Source organism: Bos grunniens, chromosome 25, assembly GCF_055505025.1.
Source record: "Bos grunniens cultivar Pamir isolate PY7600 chromosome 25, Bosgru_T2T1.0, whole genome shotgun sequence".
Classification (NCBI taxonomy): domain Eukaryota; kingdom Metazoa; phylum Chordata; class Mammalia; order Artiodactyla; family Bovidae; genus Bos; species Bos grunniens.
Genome location: NC_141189.1, coordinates 8,879,939 through 8,904,164, shown reverse-complemented (window position 1 = coordinate 8,904,164; position 24,226 = coordinate 8,879,939). Strand labels below are relative to the sequence as shown.

Here is a 24,226-nt window from a genome sequence, read left to right as displayed (position 1 = left end):
AGAGGACAAGCGTCCAGCACCAGAGGACCTGTTCTGTGCAACCATGGTCTCGTGTTAATGTGTTTAACCTTTCAGCACTCCTCTGCTCTGTGCTGTGCTCAGGCGTGTCCGACTCTTCGTGACCCCATGGAGAATCCTGGGTCCATGGGATTGCCCAGGCAAGAGTACTGGAGTGGGTGGCTATTTCCTCCTCCATTCAACACTCCTACAGAGTAGCTAAAAGCATCCCTGTTATTCAGGAGAGGAAATTGGAGGTAAGCAACTTGAAGGCAGTCACAAAGCCAGAAGTGGTTTTGCTTAAGAGATGTTGAGTTAAAAGCCAGAGCCCCCGTGGCCAGCGAATAGAGTAGGAGCCTGTGTCCCCGGCAGTCAACTGGCTCCCTGTGTCACAAACCAGTGAAATGAACTGGTTCTATGCCGTGTACAGCCCAGTGGGAGCCCAGGAAAGAGGGATTTGTGGGGGAGCACCCCAAATGCCTCCTTCCAGTCTGAGGAGCTTTACACTCCCTGCCCCCCATTGGCAGAAAAAACACATTACCTGGCAGATTTCTGATCTAATGTGGGAGGTGAATTCTTGTCCAAGAGAAGCTCTCAGTTTTAAGGGGAATCAGACTTTCAGGATGGGAAGGGGCTGTTCACACAGCCCCACCCAGCCCTCCGTCTCAGGCATGAGCTCGGTCTCATGGTGACCTTGACCCTAAGAAACACCCAGTCTGGGTGTGGCAATAGAAACCATGTGGGGAAAATACCAAATGATCAGAACACAAAGGAGCAGATAATTCAGCCTGGGATTCCTGGTGGTTTGTCCCAGTGTTCTTGGAACACCAGACAGGGCGATGTGTAGAACCCTCGGATGGACAACCAGAGAGGCTTCGATAACACTGGGCAAGGAGCCAGGAAGAGGGTGAACCATCAGGATCAAGGCTGATGGAGGTCCCTGTGGGGAGTGGGTGACCTGCCCTCCACTCTCCCAGGCTCCAGATGCCCCTAAACCAAGCAACTAGATGCCTGGCCGTGGACCGTCAGTGCACACCACTGGGCAGACTGATCTCCCCGCAGTGGCTGCCACCGCCTCCAGAGATTCCGCACGTGGCCAGCACTGAGAGAAATCCCCCCCGCAGGCCCTCAGTGCGTGGGGCAGCCCGGAGGAAAGCCCGGAGCCACTGTGCTTGACCTTTCCCGGCCACACTAATCCCTGTTAACGGGCTTAAGTCTGGCAACTGAAAAGAAAAAAAAAAATCCCAAACAGTTCTAATTAAAAGGCAGCTTTTCTTCTTGACACAAATTAGAAGCAGCTGTCACTGTGAGGCGGCCATCCCCAAGTCTCCTGGCTTCCCTAGGCTCCACTCTGGCAGGGAATCCCAGGCTACTCCTGGCCGGTCTGCTGCTTTCCAGGAATGCCCCTTGGCATCCAGTAACATCTAGAGTGGTGTGACCCGGGGCAAAGTTACTCAACCTCTCGGTGCCTCCAGGCGCTCTTCCGTGAGACGCAGATGGTTCTAATGGCACATTCCTCATAAGGGTCTCATAAGGAGGTCTTGTAAGGATTAAATGAGAATGTCCTATAAGTGGCATAGCAACTTGCAGCGGTTCTTCGGGTTGGCTTGGAGACTGATTAGAATCACCCAGGGAAACGCAAAGACGACTCATGTCTGCCTACAGCTCCTTCATCCCTGCTTCTGTTTTAATTGGTCCAGGCTAAGGCGGGGGCGAGGCTTCCCGGGTGGCTCAGCCATAAAGAATCTGCCTGCCAATGCAGGAGATTGAGTTCGATTCCAGGGTTGGGAAGATGCCTCTGGAGAAGGAAATGGCAACCCGCTCTAGTATTCTTGCCTGGGAAATCCCATGGACAGAGGAGCCCGGTGGGCTACAGTCCATGGGGTCGCAAAGAGTCGGAGACGACTGAGCACCCATGCATGCCCGCAAGGCTGGGGCATTAGTGGGGGGTCAAAAGCGCGCCCCCGCCAGGTGATTCCAATAAGCAGCCAGGGTGGAAACTGTATTTTCTAACTCAGTGCTTCTCAAACTGTAACATGTATCAGCGTCCCCTGGAGGGATCACTCCAGGAGAATTCTGCGGTGATGGAAGGGCTGTCCACCCCTGCTGGCCACGTGTGCCTGCAGAGTGCCTGCACTATGATGAGTGCAATGGAGGCCCTGACCTTTTAATGTTATTTAATCGTAATTAATTTAAATAGTCACAGGTGGCTATTGGCTACCATACTGGACAGTGCAGACTTGGGGAGCTCGTTAAAACAGATGACTGGGTCCCACCCCCTGAGATTCTCATTCAGAAGATCTGGGGTGGGATTTGAGAACGTGTGCTTCTAATACATTCTCAGGTGATGCGGATGCTGCTGGTCCAGGGACCACACTGTGAGAATCATTGCAGGTGCATCCAGTCAACATTCCTTGTAACTGGCCTACGTTTCCCACAGTTGAAAACCTGGGGCACCCTCTTCTGAAGGTTCTGATCCAAATCTACAAGGGCATAGACTAAAACTTAGAAGCTGGATAGACTTCCGATCCCATTTCTCTCAGTTTCTGGGCTCATAAGAGGTGAACGGGCTTTTCCCTGGTGGCTGGTAAAGAACTCGCCTACCAATGCAGGAGATGTGGGTTTGATCTCTGAGTCAGGAAGATCCCCTGGAGAAGCCAATGTCAACCCACTCCAGTATTCTTGCCTGGACAATCCTCATGGACAGAAGAGCCTGACAGGCTACAGTCCGTGGGGTCACATGACTTAGTGACTAAACCACCACCACCAAGAGGTGAATGAGGATGGAGGCGGGTGGGGAGACGTGCAGAGGAGGCTCTTGATTCCAAATCAGCACTCTCTCCAGGATGAGAAAACCACCAGCATTCAACCATGGAGGAGTGTGTGCAAAGACTCGGGTAGCTCTCTCTAGAAAACTCTAGCTAATTCACCCCAGAGCATTCAGATGGATGTTGACACCAGTTCATGAACTCTGTTCACCTGCTGTTTCTTCACTGCTGTTCATCTAGAAAGCAAGTGTTCTTGAACTTGGTTGTTGAGCACTTGCAGTGACAGGCACAGGGCTAGAACAGAGGTGAGCAGGGCCTAGTTCCTGATTTTTGAGGAGGAGCTCAACATATATTGCTAATAACCCAAGGGATCAAGGCATATGGAAACAGAGCCAAGTATCATGGAATGCTGGGGCAGAAAGAGGGCCAGCCCAGCTGAGTGGCAGACAGGTCTGGGCTAAAGGACCAGCCAGTGCTGGGACCACAGTCCAGGGACTGTCAGAGAGGCTGGAAGTGTCTTTGGACTCTCGGAGGCCTGGGCTTAGCAGGGAGGCCAATGTGGTGGGGAATTGCAGCCCTTCTGGTCACGTGACTCTGAGAATGCCCTTGGGCTTCAACCTCTCCCTGTACCAGGGCCGAGGGCACAGACGCGGTGGGGCAGCTCCATCCTCCTGGCCTGTGCTGCACAACTTGTACGGAGAGGCGGGGCTGGGCTGGCTGTTCCCAGGAGGGAACCAGTCTGGGGGTCAGGTGATGGCCAGGAAAGCCTGGGCCAGACGGGAGGGAGAGACTCACCAGTTTGGAAGAGGTTAAGTTCACACTCCAGGTAGTCGAACATCTCCACTGTCAGCTGGAAACTGGACCCAAGAGGAAAGAGAGCTTATACTCCACGGCCCAAAGGCCAGTGTACCTGTGCTGCCGCCAAAGCATGTGTGCACAGGTGTACACGCATGAACACACATACCAGCTCTGAGTCTCAGCCCCCACCTAAGTGGATATTAAGGCTGTTGGGAGATCAAGCAGGGCGAATTCAACAGTGACAGCGGTAGAGAAAGCGGGCAGGTTCCACGCTGTGTTGGGAGGGCCAGAGGGGCACAGAGAAGGGAGGCCTGGAGCAGGAAACACCCTGGAAGGGTTCTGAGCGAGGCACCAGCAGTAAGTGGCCCCTAGGTCAAGTCACTTAGCGGCTCTGTCCCCACCTCGGCTACCGGCCCTGCCTTCAGGCCCTCTGTGACCCGAACCGGAAGTGAGGAGACCTACACAAGCTCCCGAACCCCTCTGTCCAGGGCGTGAGGTGGACCACTTACAAGTTGTTGACGTCACTCTCTCCGGCCTCCTCTAGCTGCCGGTCACTCATGTGAAGGTTGCCTGGGAACCTGGGGTTCTGGGAGGGAGGCAGAGGAAGTCAGAACAGGGCACCCTGAGAGCAAGCTCTACAGCGGACATCACGCACACCAAGGCCCACTGAGCTCCGGCAGCAACAGGCTGGATTCTGCTTGGTGTGGGTGCCTGCATGCTCCCTGGGGAGTGTGGCCACGCTCACAACCACACACACACACACACACACACAGGTCCCGTGATCAGCTGGCTCACAGCAAAGAACACCCCCCACCCGTCATTAGAGGGAAGGTTCCATCCCATCCCTGGGACCCCAAGGAGGGCCCCACCCGCACAGCCTGTACCACGGACATCGTCTCCCTGGGGCAAGGACACCCAGGGCGTGACTGCTGGCGGTCCTCAACCTGACACCCCCACCAGGCAGGCAGTGTAGCCCCTGCTTATCCCCAGTACATTCTGAACCCTATCCAGGCGTCCCACTGTCCTCTGACCACTTCTGGAAGCTTCTATTGTGAGTTCAGGGCCAGGCAAACTGATTCTCACATTAACTTCAGCAAAACAGAATTAGTAAAAGAAACTTGAAGGTTGGAGAAGATTACAGGAAGCACCCCCGCAGTCAGGGGAGGTTATCTGGGATTATCAGTTGTTGAGTATCTATAGTCTCCTGTCTTTCTCAGTGTGGTCTGTCCGGAGCGGAGGGAACACAGGGCAGCCGGCAGGTGGAGAGGAGCACAGAGAGATAGTGGCCAGTCCACAAGGGGGCTCTAAATTCCAGGGTGAGTTCTTCAGGCTCTGAAGACAGAAATCCTCCACTTGGGCACTTCCGTCTCTGGCTGTAACACCCTCCTGTCCCTAGGCCCACCACCCCGGCTCCTCTGCCTCAGAGACTCAGGCCGGTTGCTTTTTTCTTTTTTAATCGATTTTATTTTTTGGCCGCACCATGCAGCATGTGGTTCCCTGACCAGGGATCGAACCCTCGTTCCCTGCATTGGAAGCGCGGGGTATTAACCACTGGATCAAAGGGAAGTCCCCAAGCCGGTTCCTTTATCGCCCCCTTCTGGCTGTGTTCACTTCCTCACTGGGTCTGGACATTATGTATGGCACCTCACCCTCGTCTGTCTTCCTGCCTGTCCTCACACCACACTGCCGTGAAGCCCAGTGAGTCTGGATCGTTGTCGCATGCTCTGTGTCTCAGACCAGCTACCCATCTCCCTGGAGAATGACTCACAACTCATCACTATGTAACTGTGCTCTATAGCTGTGCGTGAGTGCCTGCTAAGTCACTTCAGTCGTGTATGAGTCTTTGCGACCCTATGGACTACAGCCTGCCAGGCTCCTCTGCCCGTGGGATTCTCCAGGCAAGAACACTGGAGTGGGTTGCCGTGCTCCTCCTCCAGGGGATCTTCCCTACCCAGGGGTCAAACCCATGTCTCCTGAGGCTCCTGCACTGCAGGGGGATTCCTTGCCACTGAGCCAGCGGGGAAGCCTGCTCTCTAGCCCCACTGCCGCTTAACAGCCCTTGCTGAGGCTTCCCTGATGGCTCAGATGGTAAAAAATCAGCCTGTAATGCAGGACACCCGGGTTCAATCCCTGCATCAGAAAGATCCCCTGGAGGAAGAAATGGCAACCCACTCCAGTAGTCTTGCCTGAAGAATTCCAAGGACAGAGAAGCATGGTGGGCTACAGTCCATGGGGTGGCAAAGAGTCAGACACGACTGAGCAACCAACAGTCCTTGCTACTGGCCCGCTGGTTCCCCTTTCCATCAATGACTGCCCGACTCTGCACCTGATACCCAGATCCCACGCCATCACCCTCGGCACCTCACCATGTCACATGCTCGCTTTCTTATATCAAAACTCGGCATCCTGCTTCCCACTCCCTTCCCTGCTTCAAAGGTACCCACCTGCCCTGCCCTTCCTCCAGCTTCAAAGAGGAGTCGCCACCTCCTTCCTGACTCAGGATCAGCCCCTCCCTGTGTGCTATTTGAACCAATCTAGTTTCTGGTTGGAGAAGGCAATGGCACCCCACTCCAGTACTCTTGCCTGGAAAATCCCATGGACGGAGGAGCCTGGTGGGCTGCAGTCCATGGGGTCGCTAAGATTCGGACACGACTGAGCGACTTCACTTTCACTTTTCACTTTCATGCATTGGAGAAGGAAATGGCAACCCACGCCAGTGTTCTTGCCTGGAGAATCCCAGGGACGGGGGAGCCTGGTAGGCTTCCGTCTACGGGGTCGCACAGAGTCGGACACGACGGAAGCGACTTAGCAGCAGCAGCAGCAGTTTCTGGTTCTTTCTCACGCACACCCCAACAAATCCTGCTTGAGCCCCTGTTCTGAGCTAGATGCTGGGCCACACACGGGACAAGGGAGACACGCACTCCCACTCTTGGTCCTCCAGGAACCCACAGTGCCGAGCGCCCACGACTCCATCTGCCTTTTAGGCTCCTGCCTGCGTCCCGTGCTCCAGGTCTTTCCCACGGCCCCACATCTTCCTCCAGTTGTTGTCCCCACCTCTCCTCCCTTTCCTGCCAATCTTCAGGAAGTCCCTGACCCTTGTCTGTCCCAGAGATAACTGTCTAAACCTGGCTCTCCCCATCTTTCACACCAACAGCCCAGCTCTTCCCAAGTCATCCTCCACACTGAATGGATGACCTCACAGCCCAGGCACCTGTCGCTCTCCACCCTGCCTGCTTCTCGCACTAACGTGGGTCTCCCGATAGTGCCATGTGGACGCCAGTGTCCTGGGCCTCCTGCCCTTACGTCTTCAGCTAATCCACTGCCAGGAACACCCATCCTGCCCTTCCTCACTGCCCCTTTCTCTCTACCTGCTAAGTGGCAGCCTGGGGTCTGGAGAAGGGGGAAAAAGTACTCCACAGCAGGCAGAGAGAGATGGGAACGGTGGGACCAGAGGGCGAACTGTGGTTGAAATGACATATCCCAGTCAACACCCTCTCTTTATGATGTGACCCTGATATTCCACCTGGAGTGATGACAGTCCCCTCCCTGTGACTCTAGGAACGTCTGTGACAGCCTCCACCAACATAGGATGGTGAGAGGGACACCCTGTGACTTCAGAGGCTGGGTCATCTAAATGCCATGCACTCTACCTGTTCTCTTGGCCAACTCACCAGGCTGCAAGGAAGCCCTGACTAGTGCTGAGACTTCGTGAAGAGATGCCAGGCCAGCCCCCCACCGTTTCAGCTCCAGCTGGCATCTGACTGCAACCGCATAGGAAACTCCCAGCCAGAACTGCTGGGCAAGCCCTTGTGGAACCCCAGACCAACAGAATGTCAGAGACAACAAAAGACTGCTGTTGTTTTAAGTCATTAAGCTCTGGGGTGATGTGTATCCAGCACAGGTAATTGTAATGCCCTAAGGCTGAGCTCAAGTGTCACCACCTCCTAGAAGCCCACCTGGTTGTCTGAACCTGGGCAAGACACCCCCTGACTCACTTCTGTGGGCCCTCCTTCTTCCCTCCAAACCAGACTGTGACCCCCAAAGGCAGCAGCAAAGTCTATCCCTCTTTCTCTCCAGAACCTCACCTCGCCCTAGCCTAGGGTAGACCCTCAGTGATATACCATGAGCTTCTACACTGACCTGGCTGAGGTTAGAATCCCACCTCAGCACCGAGGAGCTTTCTGACTCAGGCCCTTAAGGGACCCAGCCACCATCTGAGTTTCACTTTCCTAGGATATGATCATACATGTTTATAGGGCTGTTGTGAAGATTAAATGATATTCAAAAAAGGTTGAATCAGCTAAGGATGGTTTGCATGAATCAAAGATACCCCTTGAGTATATAAAAGATACTGGAGATAAATACACTAAGTTATGGTATTTCTTCTTAGGTTTCTTCCTTTCTCTATTTCCACTGCCAGCTCCCTAATTCAGGCCGCTTCCCCTCCCACCTGGCGGGCCATTCTTCCTTACCTTCTATTGCCACCATGCCCACCCTTCAGGGACCACATCAAGCCCCACCCCCCCCATCTTTTCGAAACATCCCTGGCACTTTTCTGCAGGCACACACCTGGCACTATTATACAGCTACTGCAAGTGTGCAAGCTTCTCTCCCCAGTGGATCTGTCAACTCCTAAAGAGCAGACCCTTTCTCCTTATCCTTATATGCCACTTGGCACATACTTTTATATGCATTAGGTATGTAAGAAATAATAACTAAAGTCATATCTTGAGCAGAAGGCCCTGTGTGGACACATACTGTATGAATGGAAGGAGTTATTTCTATTACCAGTCAAGTCAGTGCTTCTGAAATATTTTCATAAGGCCACCTGGTGGATCAGGCTTCCCAGATGGCGCTAGTGGTAAAGAATCCACCTGCCAGTGCAGGGGACACAAGAGACGTGGGTTTGACCCCTGGGTTGGGAAGATCCCCTGGAGTAGGAAATGACAACCCACTCCAGTATTCTTGCCTGGAGAATCGCCATGGAGCGAGCAGCTTGGCGGGCTAGTCCACAGAGTCACAAAGAGTTGGACGTGACTTAGCGAATGAACACACTCTGTGAATCAGGATTCTCTCTTTGCAAAATGGGGAACAAAAGGTGCAGAGGATCTGGGCCCAAATCCCAGGCCACATTCCAGTCACATCCCACTGACTGTGGTCACTCTATAAAATGTTTCCTCTCACACAGCTGGGATATGGTGTGAACATTCCCTGAGAAGCCAGGCTGTCCTATTACCTGGAAAACCTGACAATTAAGCGAGGCCAGGGGGGACTTCCCTGGTGGTCCACTGGTTGAGAATCTGCCTTCCAATGCAGAGGACACAGGTTCGATTCCTGGTCGGGGAACTAATCTCCCAAATGTCTTGTGGCAACGACGCCCACGTGTTGTGGAGCCTGTCCTCCACAAGAGAAGTCCTTGTGCCTCCAAGAGAGAAGCTGATGCTGCAACCAAGGCCCAGCATGGCCGAAAAACAAACCAAAAAAGCCCAGCCAGGTGTGAGGAGAAGGGACAGCCCGGTGGGGGCGGGGTGGTCTCTGAGGGATGGCTGGCAGGGCCGGCAGAATTGCTGGAAAGACTCACTTTGGTGTGGTACTCCATCTTCGTTCTCAGCAGTTTGAGGTAGATGCTGCAAAGCTGCCCATACCCTTCACTCAGGTGGCCCTTTGACGAAGAGGAAAGAAAGCAGGCTGTCAACACTGAGAACTTTGGGTTGAAAGACCTACAGCTGGGACGTCTTTTTAAAAGAATATATTTTTTCTCTCTCCCCGAGTATGAAAATAACATATATCCCCTGTTGAAAATTTGGAAAATATAAAAACAAAAAACAAACAAAAAAGAAAATTTGGAAAATATAAAAAAGGACACTGCAAGCAAGTCATCTTCAGCCTAACCACCAGGGATCATCATGGGAAAATGCACAAGGGTCGAAAAGTGAAGGATGAACGGATCAGAGACTGAAATGTCAAATACAAAACTATAAAACTCCTAGAAGATCACAGAGGAGAAAACCTGGGTGACTCTGAGTATGGCAAAGGCTCTTTAGACATAACACCAAAGACACAAACCATGAAAGAAATAATTGATAAGTTGGGCTTCATTAAAATTAAAAACTTCCGCTCTACAAAAGACATTGTCAAGAGAACGAGAAGATAAGCCACGGACTGGGAGAAAATATTTGCCAAGGACGTATCTCATAAAAGACAGTTATCTAAAATGTACAAATATACTCTTAAATCTCAACAATAAAAAACCAAACAATTCAACTAAAAAAATGGACCTAAGTCTGAAAATTCGGACTACATACTATATGATTTCAACAATATGGAATCTGGAAAAGGTAAAATTATAGAGCTATTCCATGGACCATAAAGAAGACTGAGAGCCAAAGAATTGATGCTTTTGAACTGTGGTGTTGGAGAAGACTCTTGAGAGTCCCTTGGACTGCAAGGAGATCCAACCAGTCCATTCTGAAGGAGATCAGTCCTGAATATTCACTGGAAGCACTGATGCTGAAGCTGAAGCTCTAATACTTTGGCCACCTAATACGAAGAACTAACTCACTGGAAAAGACCCTGATGCTGGGAAGGATTGAGGTTAGGAAGAGAAGTGGGTGACAGAGGATGAGATGGTTGGATGGCATCACCGACTTGATGGACATGAGCTTGAGTAGGCTCCGGGAGCTAGGGATGGACAGGGAAGCGAGCTGCAGTCCATGGGGTCACAAAGAGTCAAACACGACTGAGCCACTGAACTGAACTGATTCCATTAACAGAGGAGCCTGGGGGGCTACAGTCCAAGGGGTCACAGAGTTGGACACGACTTTGCGACAACAAGGAACGTACAACGACCATGAGTGAACTGTATTGTAAACTATAGACTTTGGTGATTACGAAGGATGTGTCAGCAGGTTCATTCATTGCAGCAAATTCACCACTGTGGCGGAGGATGCTGATGACAGAGGAGGCTATATGCATGTCTGGATGCTGGGTACATGGAAAATCTCTGTACTTCCCATTCAATTTTTCAGTGAACCTAAAACTGCTTTATATAGTCCATGGAGTCACAAAGCTGCTTTGAAAAAAAAAAAACAAGTAAAAGAGGCTTCTAAGTTCAGAAAGTCTTAGTCAAATGGAAGAGACAGACCACACAGAAGAATTATATTTTGGATAAGGCAGGGCGGCTAGGTACCTGGGCTGACCTTCCCACTGAAAATGACTAACAATATTGAGTGAGACATTAAAAACACTTTGAAGGTATTAATGAACTAGCAGGAGAGTAAGGAATCTTCAGGCCGGGAACTGAGTAATTCAGATATTCAGAGAGCAAATGGCTTGATGGGGTCAAAATGGGGGCGGGGGCGGGGGTGGGGAGATACTTCCTCACACCAGGTGAACCCGAGTTTTGGTTTTCTGAGTCTCCAGGGCCAGGTGGTGAACGGGAGGCAGGGCTCTCACCTGCCCAAGTCCAAGAGTCTAGTGGAAAAGCCGACGCCTTCCTGGTGCAGGGAAATTAAGCGTGAGCTGGAAATCACACACATGCTCTGCGCTGAAGGAGACCCCCGAGGACTGCAAAGAAAACCCACTGCCCGAAACCACTGTGGCGACCAGAGGGAGGGGAAAACTGCTTCCAAGAACTGAACCGTGAGCCAGTTATCAAGGGGATCTGCTCAGAATTCATAAAACTTTTAAGCTGAGAATTTAGAGTGATCCCAATGGACGCAAATGCCAATTCTCTCTGGAGGAACCTGCCTTTGTTAGAATTCAGAGAATTCCCACCAAAAAAAAGTGTCCAGGAAAATGAGCAACTCACAGTAGAAAAATAACTCAGCACAAGAAGAAAGCACATAGCATGAGCAAAATTCACCAAAACAACAGATGGCAGAGACGGGTCTCTAAGGACTTTAGATACTGGAAGTATAAAAAGTGATATACGAAATCATGTATTTAATAAGCCTAAATAAATTAGAGACTGTTTTAAAATATATGCAGGGCACAATAAATTATAAAGAATGCCAAGCAGATCTGAAAACAAAACAAAACCTAAAATTCCAAGAAATGAGAACTATACAAAACTGCAAACCTTATGGAGAGGTTTAGCAACAGATTAGACCTTGTTGAAAGGGGAATAAGTGAAATGAACACTAGATCGACTGAAATTACCCAGAATGCAGTACAGAGGCGAACAGGGAGAAAACAAATGAAATAGTGGTTTAAAGGCACGGGGAATAGGGTGAGAAAGTTGAAAATACTGCTAACCAGAGTCTCAGAGGAAAAGACAGAATGAGGCAAAGGCAATATTTGAAAAGACAATGAGAATTTTTCAAAACTAATTAAAGATAATCATCTACAGATTAAAGAAGTCCAAAGAAACTAAATTCACACCTAGATACATAATAAGAACTTATAAACAGAAAAAAAAAAAAAACAGATTAGCTTCAAAGAATAATCATGAGTCTAACAGCAGACTTAATAAGAATGAAGGAAGCCATAAGCCAATGCAAGGGTATCTTGACTAATATCTTCCATGTACTAAAAGAAAAGAACTATCATCCCAGAATTCTTAAGTCAGAGAAAATATCTCCTGGGAATGAGGGTGAAATAAAGACATTCTCCATCAGGCAAAAGTGCTTGTTTCCCACCAGCAGACTCTCATTAAAGGAAGTTCTAAAGGAAATAATTCAAGCAGAAAGAAAGAGATCCCAAATGCATGCTCTGAGATGTAACAGGAAATGAAGAGCACCAAATACAACAATTAAAATAAAATATGGGGTCTAAAAACAACCAAAATTAAAATATACGACGACAGCATTCGAGGGAACCAATGGTGTTAAAATATTCTAAGGTCTTTGTGCTATACAGGAAACAAAGACATGAATTTTAGACAATGATAACCTAAGCAGACCCTTTTCATTTTTAGATAAATTGTCAACAGATTAAAAAAAAAAAAAAAAACCTCTGCTTTTATTTTTGTATCTTCCCACTAGTAATGAGGGGGAAAGTGAATGAGAAAGAAAATACCCAATCAATCCAAAAGAAGGTAAACAATGAGAAAAATAGAAACAAAACAGATAGGACAAATAGGACAAATAGCATAAAATAAGATAGGTAGATGTAAGTCTAAAGATATTATCCATTATAATAAATGTAAACAGAGTAAAGGTCCTGTTAAAAGACAAAGACTGCCATCTTGAATTTTTAAAGAATCCAACTAAATGCTATTGACAAATATATTTCTAAGACAAAAGATTACAGAAAAGTCAGTCACTATGCAGTACATCTGAAACTAATATTATAAATCAATTACAGTTCAATTAAAGAAAAACTGACCATGAACTAGCTCATATAGCAAGGCTCAAAAAACTTTGAAATATCAATATGATATTGATTCTCTAGCCACAATGCAATACATATACATGTAAAAAATATTTAAAATATAAAAACTTATAAGTAAAAGGATGGAAAAATATATACCAGATATATTCTACAAAAAAAGAAAAAGACCTAAGCTTTCCATGTTACAGAAATGCAACAAAACTCTCTAGCATACAGGTGGGAGATTTGGGGATAAACCTCTGCTCTGTTCAGGTTAACTAGTCTTGTGACTTAGGAAGGGCTTCCCTGGTGGCTCAGATGGTAAAGCATCTGCCTGCAGTGCGGGAGACAAAAGCTGCTTTCTCTCTCTGGGTCTGTATTTCTCATCTATAATGGGTAGATTGGACTACATAATTGCTAACATTTTATGAGTGCAGACAGAGACAGGTAAGAACTTTAAGGAAACGGCTAACATAGCAGTTCTTATCCAGTGGGACAAAAAGACACATCAGCGTCCACTGGGGAGATTCTTCAAAGAGCAGGTTACCTCCCGTTCTTACACATACTCCTTGAATCCAGAGAGATTCTGGTATGTTTACCAGATCTAAACCCATTCAGATCTTGCCACCTACCTCTTCCCTCTTCCTAAGGCACCGAGAATCCCCAACCAGGAAAGAAAATCCACTGGCATTCAGATTGGGAATGCCAGTTCTCAAGGTGCTATGACCCCCATGGGACCAGGACAAGGAAAGAAGTAGGAACTATGACAGTGCCATTGCCAAGGGATCCCAGTGCCCACAGACCACTGGGACATGAGCTTCCATTGGCAGGAGAAACTCCCTGGCCCTGGAACCTTCCAACAGTTTCCAGGGACTCCAGGTAAGACTGAATATCATGGTTCCATGTTCGGGCATCCCCGAACCCCTCCCTGAGGCTTGTGAGAGAAATCCGAAACAAGGTGAAAGAGATGACTTTGTTTCATCCCACACTCCTTGTTCTGTGGCCTCTGGGGAAGGACGAGGCGGTGCAGGGGGCCCCAAGGAGCGGGTTCAGACTCACCCACATCCGGCTCATGTCGCTCAATTCGCTTTTGTATCTCAGAGAGTCCTTGAGAACCTGGAGAGGGAAGACAAGGAGAGGAGAAAGAGGCTGGTGAAAGCCGGGCCTGGGGTGGGGCAGAGAAGGGGATGAGAGAGATGAACCCATCTCTGAGACTGGTACCCAGAAGGCCAGGAAATGGGGGCATTGCCATCCCCAGTGCCAGAGTGGACAGTGGCCCCTGTGACTCAGGCAACTGCACTTCCCCCACGTGGGTCCCAGGCTCCCTGCCCATCCACTGCAGCCGCAGGCACTCACGTTTGGGTGTCCATCCCGGAGGAGTTTGTGGAACACGTGGCAGAACTTCCAGCAGAGCACTGCGTTGCTGGACAGGGGCAGCCGGTTGACAACAGACCAAAAGGTCTGCGCTCCCTTCTCGTGGTGGGTGCCCAGTATGCACGGTGAGGGAGGGTCATGGAAAACAAAGGCACGGATGGGGCCTGCCTGGGCACCAACCCCAGGTGGGGCCTGCAGCAGGCCGCCACGGGGGTAGTGCCTCATTCAGCACTCTCCAGCAGGGGGCGCCGCTCGTAACAAAGGCACCGAGGATCTGGGTAGGTATCTTGGCAATTTTTTGACAGATGGCAAAAAGGCACCTTATTCTAATATTCATTTTATTAGATGATTTCCCCAGAGACGGTGGTCTCTTGGGAGGAGTGACTTTTTCTAATTTGCAAAGTAAGTTCTGGGCCAGCAGTGGTCCTGGCTGACCTTTCGTGGGAAAATGCTTTGGTTGGAATTAAGGCTTTGCTGTGGGAAGATGTTTTGGTTGGAATTAGGGCTTTGCTGTGGGAAGGGAGACTCTGCCCTTTAGATTTGCTGAGTTTGTGATGGGGCCTGTGAGGGGGACATAACTGCAGCTAATATTTTACCAACACAATACGGCTTCTGAAAATTCCCTCTTATCCACTACTCAAAGGCAAGGGCGTGCTTCAGTTCTTCAAGGGCCCTGGCTACTGACACCTTGGTTCCTCTTCCAAGTAGCACCTGATTCCTCTAAGAGCCACTCTGCTCTTACCCTGAAAGCGGCAGTCTTTGTTTAAAATGTATTAATATTTTCTCTAAATTTAAATGACTCTTGGGACTTCCTTGGCACTCCAGGGGTTAAAACTATGTGCTCCCACTGCAGGGGGTGCTGGTTTGATCCCTGGTCAAGGAACTAAGATACCGTATGCCTTGTGGGTCACCAAAAAAAAAAAAGAAAACTACTCTTTCACTCCGCATCTTCTAACACCTAAATTCCCTGTGTGCGGAATTCTGCCCCCTAGATCCAATTTCAAACATACCTGCCACCCACGGACCACCTGCCACGGTTTGCATTTAATAAATGTCCTTCTGGCCTTGAGTGATTTTAACAGACCTCCAAGCCTCCGTAATTAGGGAACCCTTTTGGAGGAAAGTAGAGGATTTCCACGTTTCTTTTGTGATGGAAGCTTGTACAGGCTTCACACACCCAGTATCTGGGCATCAATCAACCCCAAGTACAAATCCTGTCTTGAGCTTCCCAGGTGGGAGCTAGTGATAAAGAACCCACCTGTCAATGCAAGAGACATAAGAGATGCAGGATGATCCCCTGGAGCAGGGCATGGCAACCCACTCCAGTATTCTTGCCTGGACAGAGGAGCCTGGTGGGCTAGAGTCCATGGGATCACACAGACTCAGACATGACTGAGGCGGCTTAGCACAGCACAGCACATTCAGGCTCTAGTAAGAGGCACTGCACCATTTAGGAAAGCCTTGCCTCAGGTTAGAAACTATGGGACTTACCCAAAAGACATGCTACTTTGCTTCTGAGCTTGAAGGCGTGGTAAAATTCCCTCCTGGGACTGATATTTGTATTTTGAGAGGGGTCACCTTGAACACACAATTTTGGGTCTGGAAGCTGAAATCACCCTTTAAAAAAATTTTTTTTTGGCTTCCCTAGTGGCTCAGTGGTAAAGAACCTGCTTGTCAATGCATGAGACGCGGGTTCGATCCCTGATCCGGGAAGACCCCACATGCCTCAAAGCAGCTAAGCCCGTGCGCCACAACTATTGAGCTTGAGCTCTAGAGCCACGGAGCTCGCCCACATGCCCAGAGCCCGTGCTCCCCAAGAAGAGAAGCCACTGCAATGAGAAGCACATGCACTTCAATGTAGAGCGGCCCCTGCTTGCCACAACTGGAGAAAAGCCCAAGCAGCAGCAAAGACCCAGCACGGCCAAAAATAAGTACATAAATAACTAATATTTAAAAAAATTTTTTTTTAATTTGCTTATTTGGTTGTGCTGGGTCTCAGTTGTGGTTTGTGCGATCTAGTTCCCTGACTAGGGCTTGAACCTGGGCCTCCTGCATTGGGAGCTCCGAGTGTTAGCCACTAGATCACCAGGTAAGTCCCCCAGCCTTTGTTCTTAAAGATGGATTTCTGAAATAACTTACAGTTTCACCTCAAGCACAGCCCCCTTGGACTAGAAGGAAGCCAAGAGGAGAGACAGACGGTCCCCTACCCTCTCTTGAGATGACTTCTCAAGGCAGACTGTGGCTCCTTTGCTGTGCTTAGCCGCTCAGTCATGTCTGACTCTGCGACCCCATGGACTGTAGCTCACCAGGCTCCTCTGTCCATGGGGATTCTCCAGGCAAGAATACTGGAGTGGGTAGCCATTCCCTCCTCCAAGGGATCTTCCCAACCCATGGATTGAACCCAGGTCTCCTGCATTGCAGGCGGATTCTTTACCATCTGAGCCACCAGGGAAGCCATTTACCCAAGAGCAATCTGCCAAAACAGGAGCCAGGGCAGGCATGGAGCTGACTGTGCACACCGGCATGGAAAGAGGCAAGCACATCCCTCTGTCTTTCTTTAATTTCAAAAGCATCTTAATGCATCCAATTCATGTCAGGCACTCGGGGATATAAAGAAAAATAAGACTCACCCCCCCGCCCTCCAGGAGTGGACACCACAGTCGGGGATGCCAACCTGTTCACCTGTCAGGCACCCAGGATAAACGACTGTCTGAACCGCAATTCTAAATGAAGCCAGGCTTCCCAATGCTTATTTAGCTGGTAACGAGGGGAGATGATGCTCTATGAATGTACTGATAAAGAGCGCGCACTGTGGCAGCACACATAGGAAAAGCGCAATGATACAGAGAAGACAGCGTGGCCCCTGCACGACGATGACAGGCCAGTCGTTTAGCTTCAACATGTTTGGGTGGACCCAGAGACTGTCACGGAGAAGGCAGTGGCACTCCACTCCAGTACTTTTGCCTGGAGAATCCCATGGATGAGGAGCCTGGTAGGCTGCAGTCTATGAGGTCATTAGAGTCGGACACGACTGAGCGACTTCACTTTCACTTTTCACTTTCATGCATTGGAGAAGGAAATGGCAACCCACTCGTGTTCTTGCCTGGAGAATCCCAGGGACGGGGAAACCTGGTGGGCTGCCGTCTACGGGGTCGCACAGAGTCGGACACGACTGAAGAGACTTAGTAGTAGTAGTAGAGACTGTCATACAGAGTGAAATAAGTCACACACAAAACCAAATACTGTATAAAATCACTTGCATGTGGTTCTAGAAAAGTGATACAGAGGAGCTTATTTGCCAAGCAGAAATAAGACACGGACCTAGAGAATGGACGTGTGAACACAGGACGGGGGATGAGGGAGTGGAATGAATCAGGAGATGCGGGCTGACACATACAGACGACTCTGTGTCAGATGACTAATGAGAGCCCGCTGCACAGCACAGGTAACTCCACTCAAAGTTCTGTGGTGACCTAAGTGGCCAGGAAGCTCAAAAAAGCTAAAGCTATACATATACATACAGTTGATACTTTGGCCACCTGATGCAAATACTTTGGCTACCTGATGTGAAAAACTGACTCACTGGAAAAGATCCTGATGCTGGAAAAGATTGAAGGCGGGCGGAGAAGGGGACAACAGAGGAAGAGATGATCAGATGGCATCACTAACTCGATGGACACAAGTTTGAGTAAGCTCTGGCAGAAGGTGGACAGTGAAGCCTAGCGTGCTGCTAGGCTTGGGGTCGCAAAGAGTCAGACACGACTCAGCAACTGAACTGAATAGGTGATTCACTTTGCTGTACAGCAGAAACAAAGACAACTACATAAAGCAGCTATACTCCAATTAAAAAAAAAAGTACCTATAGAGAATAAATGTTCTGTGAGATCTTTAGGCTTTAAAACTCTGTGTGGAGGGGATCTTTTCAACGTTTATTCACCCCTTAGCAACTGGGAGGCAGAGAGACTCCCAGAAAGGCAGAGCTGGAATGTTAGCTTCTGGAAGCTTCTTTGGCCAACACTCTCATTTGACAGACAAGGGAGTTAAGGGTTGCAGAGGCCTCACTGGGCCAATTCAAGGTTCCAGAGCAAGTCAGAGAGCTCCAGTGACGGGATTCTGGAATCTGCCTCCAGGTCCCTTCCATCGCCCCAGGGTGCCTCCCTGGCAAGGTGTGCCCTGGCCCTCTCTGTGTTCATGCCCCATTCAGAAGGGCACACTGGCCCAGGATAGCTGTCTCTTACTTCCTATCTCGTGCCAGACTGACGGATTGGTATTCTTCACAGAGAAGGGTCAGGACTGGGTAACTCTCTGAGACAACCAACTGGGACACTAATCTGATTCACGCATTAGTCACTCAGTCGTGTCCAACTCTTTGCAAACCCATGGACTGTAGCCCACCAGGCTCCTCTGTCCATCGGATGTCTCAGGCAAGAACAGTGGAGTGGGTTGCTATTTCCTTCTCCAGGGGATCTTCCCAACCCAGGGATCAAACCCCTGTCTACTGCGTCTTCTGCATTGCAGGCAGATTCTTTACCCGCTGAGCCATCTGGGAAGACACTAATAATAAGGCTTTTCTTGGTTTGGTTTTCTTGACTCAGTAAAGTGTCAAGGGAGTAAAAGGGCAAGGTCTGGCGGGGCTCACCGCTGGGCCAGGTTTCTGGGGTACCCGGTAGGGGTTCAACAGCCCCATCTCGCAGCAAAGCCCTAATTCCAACGAAAGCATCTTCCACTAAAGACAGTTGCTTTCCTGCCACTGAAGAGCAGTACACGCTGCCAGGGACATTTCCCGAGGGTCTGACCTCTCCTGGGCATCGCCCTGACAGTATTGCACTTCCTTGGCCTTCTAACCTGGCGGGTCTCCTGCACAGAGGGGCTGGGGTGGGACGGCTTCAAGACAGGCTATGCCAACCTGACTAGTTGTGGGGCAGCCGCCTTGCTGAACCCTGGCAAGAAGCAGCTTCCCAGCCCAGATGGAAACCCAGCCTCCCTGCCCCGTACTCCGTCCCAGCAAACACAAAGGCTTCCCCACTGGCAACCTCTCCTCTGGCCTCTGGGGAATAGCCCTCCAGCACCTGGACTTGACTTCAAGAGCAGTTCCTGAGGGATCCACTGGCCAGAGTGCTGCCTGTACTACTCTCCAAAGCCACAGACCTGGGATGGTGGCTGCCCAGTAGGCCTATCATGCGTGATCTGCTGCTGCTGCTAAGTCGCTTGCTCAGTCTTGTCCAACTCTTTGTGACCTTTTAGACTGTAGCCCGCCAGGCATCTCTGTCCATGGGATTTTTCAGGCAAGCATACTGGAGTGGGTTGCCATTTCCTCCTCCAAGGGATCTTCCAGACCCAAGGATCGAACCCACTGCTCCTGCATTGCACGCGGATTCTTTACCCACTGAGCCATAGGGGAAGCTGAGGCTTCTGCCAACTCTGCGTTGGTGGTGGGGGCACTTGGTGAAAACCCTCAAATCATCAGTTTCCTAACCCTAGGGTCCCCAACCTCAGGGATCTACTGCCTGATGATCAGAGGTGGAGCTGATGTAATAACAGAAATAAAGGGCATAGTAAGTGTAATGTGCTTGAATCATCCTGAAACCACCCCCTGCCCCATCTGTGGAAAAATCGTCTTCCATGAAACCAGTCCCTGTGCCGAAAAGGTTGGGGGCCACTGCCCTAGTTCTCCCTGACTTTCCCATCTTCTTCCCTCTGGTTTGGGCTGAACCAGCTCACTCAAGAGGCTCATATTTCCATGGTAGAGCCGTTGTGTCGGCTTAAGGCCAACCGCTGCTGCCCAGATCGCTGTTTTGCTTTCATGCTCAGAGAAAGGCATTTGATCAGGTCCCCAAGGGGGTGGTCAGGGTGGCAAAGTGCAGGGCCAGAGTCCTTTGATGATACAAGGGAAAAGACCTCCAGTGCCCCGAGGAAACATCTCAAAGGAGAGTAACTTCAAAGGTCTTGGCAGTTCTGCAAAGCTAAGTCACAGGAGAGGAGCGGGACCAGGCTGGATGGCTGCTGCAGTCCCTTCCACCCCGACGGGCTGTGGGCTCTGAAGCCAGCTGCTGCCAACCCACACTGTTCAGACCCTGCAGGGGCCTGGCCAGTGGGGGGATGCCTGTTCCTTCAGCTGAGCAAGGATGTCTCGCCCTGACCTCCGTCCCCACAAGTTGATGCTCCTCGGGGTCGGTCTTCAGAACAACCTCCAAAAGGATATTTCTGGCATGTTTTTCCTTGACGGCCACTACCTGTGTATTAATGGCCTTGTTGATGCTGACAGTCTGAAAAACAAGAAGTGGGGGTGGGGAAGGGGAAAGGAGGATGAGATGAATAAGCTTCTGACCGTGGCTGAGACCCTTCCAGACGCCCCACCCCTGCCCCTCCCTCCAATGACTCCTCTCTCCCCGCAGACCCCCGTGTCCCCCTGTCCCCATGCAGGCCCGGCCCCCACCCCCCACCGTGGGGGGCAGAGGCGGGCAGCGCTCCCAGGCCAGCTGGCCCGGGCTGTCCTAAGGCAGCGGGCTTTGCTGCCTGGCATTGGCTGTGCCCAGCTGCTGCGCCCGCCTGCCACTCATTCACTTGGCACAACAACATGGCAATTAAAGCCTGCACAAAGGGATGTCTTTCATCCCCCAGGGAAACATTATTTCTCCGGGAGCAGGAGGAAGAGGCGCTGAGATCAGGGAGGGGCTGTGGCTCAAAGACCATCCGGACGCGGCCCCCGCCCGGCTAGAACCTTCCATGGAGCCTCCCCTAGCTGGCTCGGGTCGACAGTGGTCACTCTCCTCTCTTGTCTCCCTGCTCTTGGGCACTTTCCAACTTCCAACCAAACTCCCTTTTATTTATAAGGCATGACAAATATTCACTCCTTCCGGTTGTTTTCAGAATCATAATTCTCTCTTGAAGTTAACAAAGCACATTACACATATGAATATAATTTCTACATACACACACAGGATGGTATCAGGTAGCCTGGTTTTTGAAGTAACAGCCTTTTTCTGTTTTGCTCCCTTCCACAAATGTCATTCTATTCCAACTCAGGTTAACAACCTGTTATGTACCCTACACGTGTACACCCTACACGTACCCCAGTGTGAGCGTGCACACACAATCACACACACACTCCCACATTCTGAAGGATTAACTTTGTCACTGTCCTATAAAACTGGGACTGTCATGCACAGACTTTTTTACATCTTGCTTGAAAATATCACTTGAAAATATCCCATGATATGTTTTCCAAGTGAACTGGTAAAACTCTGGCTCATTCTTTAAGAAGATATAATATTCCACAGTGTGGGTGGATGTGATATATAGCAACTGGTACTGGGAAGCAATTTATTTCCACTAAACTCTTTTAGTAAACATTCTTATACATATATCCTTATTAATCAATGCTTTCATTCCCAAGGAATAGAGTATAAGGAGTGAGATTACTGGCTCCACGGTTTTTTTTTTTTTTAACTTTTCATTATGGAAAAGTCCAAGCACACACAAATGCAATGGTCCGTCTAATAAGTCCTCATATAATCAGTCCCCAGCACTATGAACTTGTAGCCAAACACGCTTTCTTAAGGATGAGGGGTCACAAACATTTTCTGTGAAGAAGCAGTTAGTAAATATTTTAGCCTCTGCCGGTCACATGGTCTCCATCACAACTGTTAACTCTGCCACTGGAGTGAAAAAGCAGCCTCAGAGATACAGAAATGAATGACTGTGGCTGCATTCCGATAGAACTTTATTTACAAAATCAGGAGGTGGTCTGGATTTGGCCTGCACCTCTCGTGTCCTGGGGCCTCTCTGGTGGCTCAGTGGTAAAGAATCCACCTGCCAAAGCAGGAGAGGCGGGTTTGATCGGGTCGGGAAGATCCCCTGCAGAAGGAAATGGCAACCCACTCTAGTATTCCTGTCTGGAAAAGTCCTACGGACAGAGGAACCTGCTGGGCTACAGTCCACGGGGTCGCAAAGAGTTGGGCACCACTGAGCACATGCCTGGTGTGCTGACCTCGGCTTTTTACCATTGGTTACTGATTCCCCTGCTCCCTGGATTATCTGCAGGAAATCCCAGGTGTTATGCTATTTTACCAGCAAATATTTCAGTAAAAATCTCTAAGGGAAAAAGAAAAAAAAAGACTGAATGTTAACCGTCATATTATTATGATCACACCTAAAATTTTAAGGATAATTTCTTTATTTTTATTTTTACTTTTGGCTGTACCAGGTCTTCACTACGGCATGGGCTTGGTTGCCCCGTGGCATGTGGGATCTTAGTTCCCTGACCAGGGATCGAACTGGCACCCACTGCATTGGAAGCGCCAAGTCTTAACCACTGAACCGCCAGAGAAATCCTTATTTACCTATTTTTATATATAGTAATGTGTACATGTTAATTGCAAACTCCTAGTTTACCTCTCCCCCCACCACCCCTGCAACCCTTTTGGTAACCATAAGTTTGTTTCACAAACACAGGTCTGTGAGCCAGACTCAAATTCTTTAACAGCATAAGCTCTGTTACGGGTGGAATTGTGTCTCCACAGAAAAGATCCGTTGGAGTTCAAATCCCCCAGCACCTGTGAACATGATGTCATTTGAAATAGGGTCTTTGCAGAGATAGTTAGGATGAGGTCGTACTGAATTAGGGTGGGTCCCAAGTCCAGTATGACTGGTGTACTTATAAGAAAACCACGTGAAAACCCAGGGACACAGACACTCAGGGAGAAGAGAGCCATGTGAAGATGGAGGCAGACACCAGAGGGATGTGCCTACAAGCCAAGGAATGCGAAGGACGGCCGGCAACCAACAGAATCTAGGAAGAGGCCAGGATGGAATGTCCAAAGGGAACATGGCCCCGCTGGCACCTTGATTTTGACCTTCTTGCTTCCAGGACTGCGACAACAAATGTCTATTGTTTTAAGCCACCCGATATGTGGTAATTGGTTGTGGCAGCCCCAAGAGACTAACACAGGCTCCTTTCCCCATCAGGCTTAGTCATCCCTGAAGACAAGGAGAGGGCAGACACTTCCTTCCCTCTTCTCTACGGCACAGGCAGGGGGCGCCATTGAGCACAGTTGTTGGCTCTAGGTGCAATGGTTAGACCAGTTCAGAAGGAATCTCACATAAGACATGCTGCCAGAAAGGGGTAAGAAGTTTACTCCCAGGACTTCCTTAGTGGGCCAGTGGCTAAGACTCCGAGCTCCCAATGCATGGGGCCCGGCTTTGATCCCTGGTCAGGGAACTAGATCCCACATGCCACAACTTGGAGTTTGCATTCTGATACTAAAGATCCCACGTGATTCGAGAAGCCTGTGCACTGCAACGAGAGCGTAGCCCTGGCTTGCCACAACTAGAGAAAAGCCTGTGCAGCAACGGAGATCCAGCACAGCCAAAAATAAATAAAATATAAAATAAGCCTTCTCTCTTTGACTCTTAAAAAAAAAAAAAAAGATCCTGCATGCTGCAATTAAGACTCATATAAGGGCTTCCCTTGTGGCTCTGCTGGTAAAGAATCCGCCTGCAATGCAGGAGACCTGGGTTCGATCCCTGGGTTGGGAAGATTCCCTGGAGAAGGGAAAGGCTACCCACTCCAGTATTCTGGCCTGGAGAATTCAGTCCATGGGGTCGCAAAGAGTTGGACACGACTGAGCGAATTTCAGTTCACTTCACAGCCAAATAAATAAATAAAATATTAAGAAAATAAGTAAATCTCAGGTGTTTAATCAGCATCTTTGGCTTAAAAAGTTTATTGCCCCAAATCTCCCGTTGAGGCAGTACTCGTGTCCTCTGGAGGCCAGTGCTTCCAGCTTTCTCGTCACAAGTCCTTCCTTGAACCTGTTTCTCGGCTTCTGCTTCCAGGCCTGTCCCAGGCCATTCCCTTTTCTTCAGACTTCCTCAGGCGAGTCACACGCTTTCAACTATGTTTCTCTCCTGGCTCTGACACAATGATGGGATCCTGGCTGCAGACAGACCTCTGGGCAAAGTGACCACATTTGCTG

At 49.6% G+C, this 24,226-nt stretch overlaps 1 protein-coding gene and 1 non-coding gene across 22 annotated transcripts in view; one reads left to right on the top strand and one right to left on the bottom strand.

The window, feature by feature from the left end:
* Nucleotides 1–24,226, bottom strand: part of HIP1 (huntingtin interacting protein 1) — a 136,417-nt gene that overhangs the window by 29,820 nt on the left and 82,371 nt on the right. For 14 of the 21 annotated variants that reach the window (XM_086374499.1, XM_086374494.1, XM_086374492.1 and 11 more), the window contains 6 exons: nt 20,452–20,515; nt 14,232–14,374; nt 13,935–13,991; nt 9,145–9,225; nt 4,073–4,149; nt 3,561–3,622 (listed from right to left, as the gene is read on the bottom strand). In XM_086374499.1, coding sequence (XP_086230625.1) covers nt 3,561–3,622; nt 4,073–4,149; nt 9,145–9,225; nt 13,935–13,949 — 235 coding nt within the window. In that variant the 5' untranslated portion in view covers nt 13,950–13,991; nt 14,232–14,374; nt 20,452–20,515. Of the gene's footprint in view, nt 1–538; nt 813–1,456; nt 1,564–3,560; nt 3,623–4,072; nt 4,150–9,144; nt 9,226–13,934; nt 13,992–14,231; nt 14,375–20,451; nt 20,516–24,226 lie in introns of those variants that run through there. The other 7 variants (XM_086374501.1, XM_086374505.1, XM_086374504.1 and 4 more) reach the window with 5 other exon arrangements.
* LOC147344963 (U6 spliceosomal RNA) lies at nt 17,054–17,157 on the top strand. The gene has a single exon (XR_015155116.1). It is a non-coding gene; the product is annotated as a U6 spliceosomal RNA (small nuclear RNA).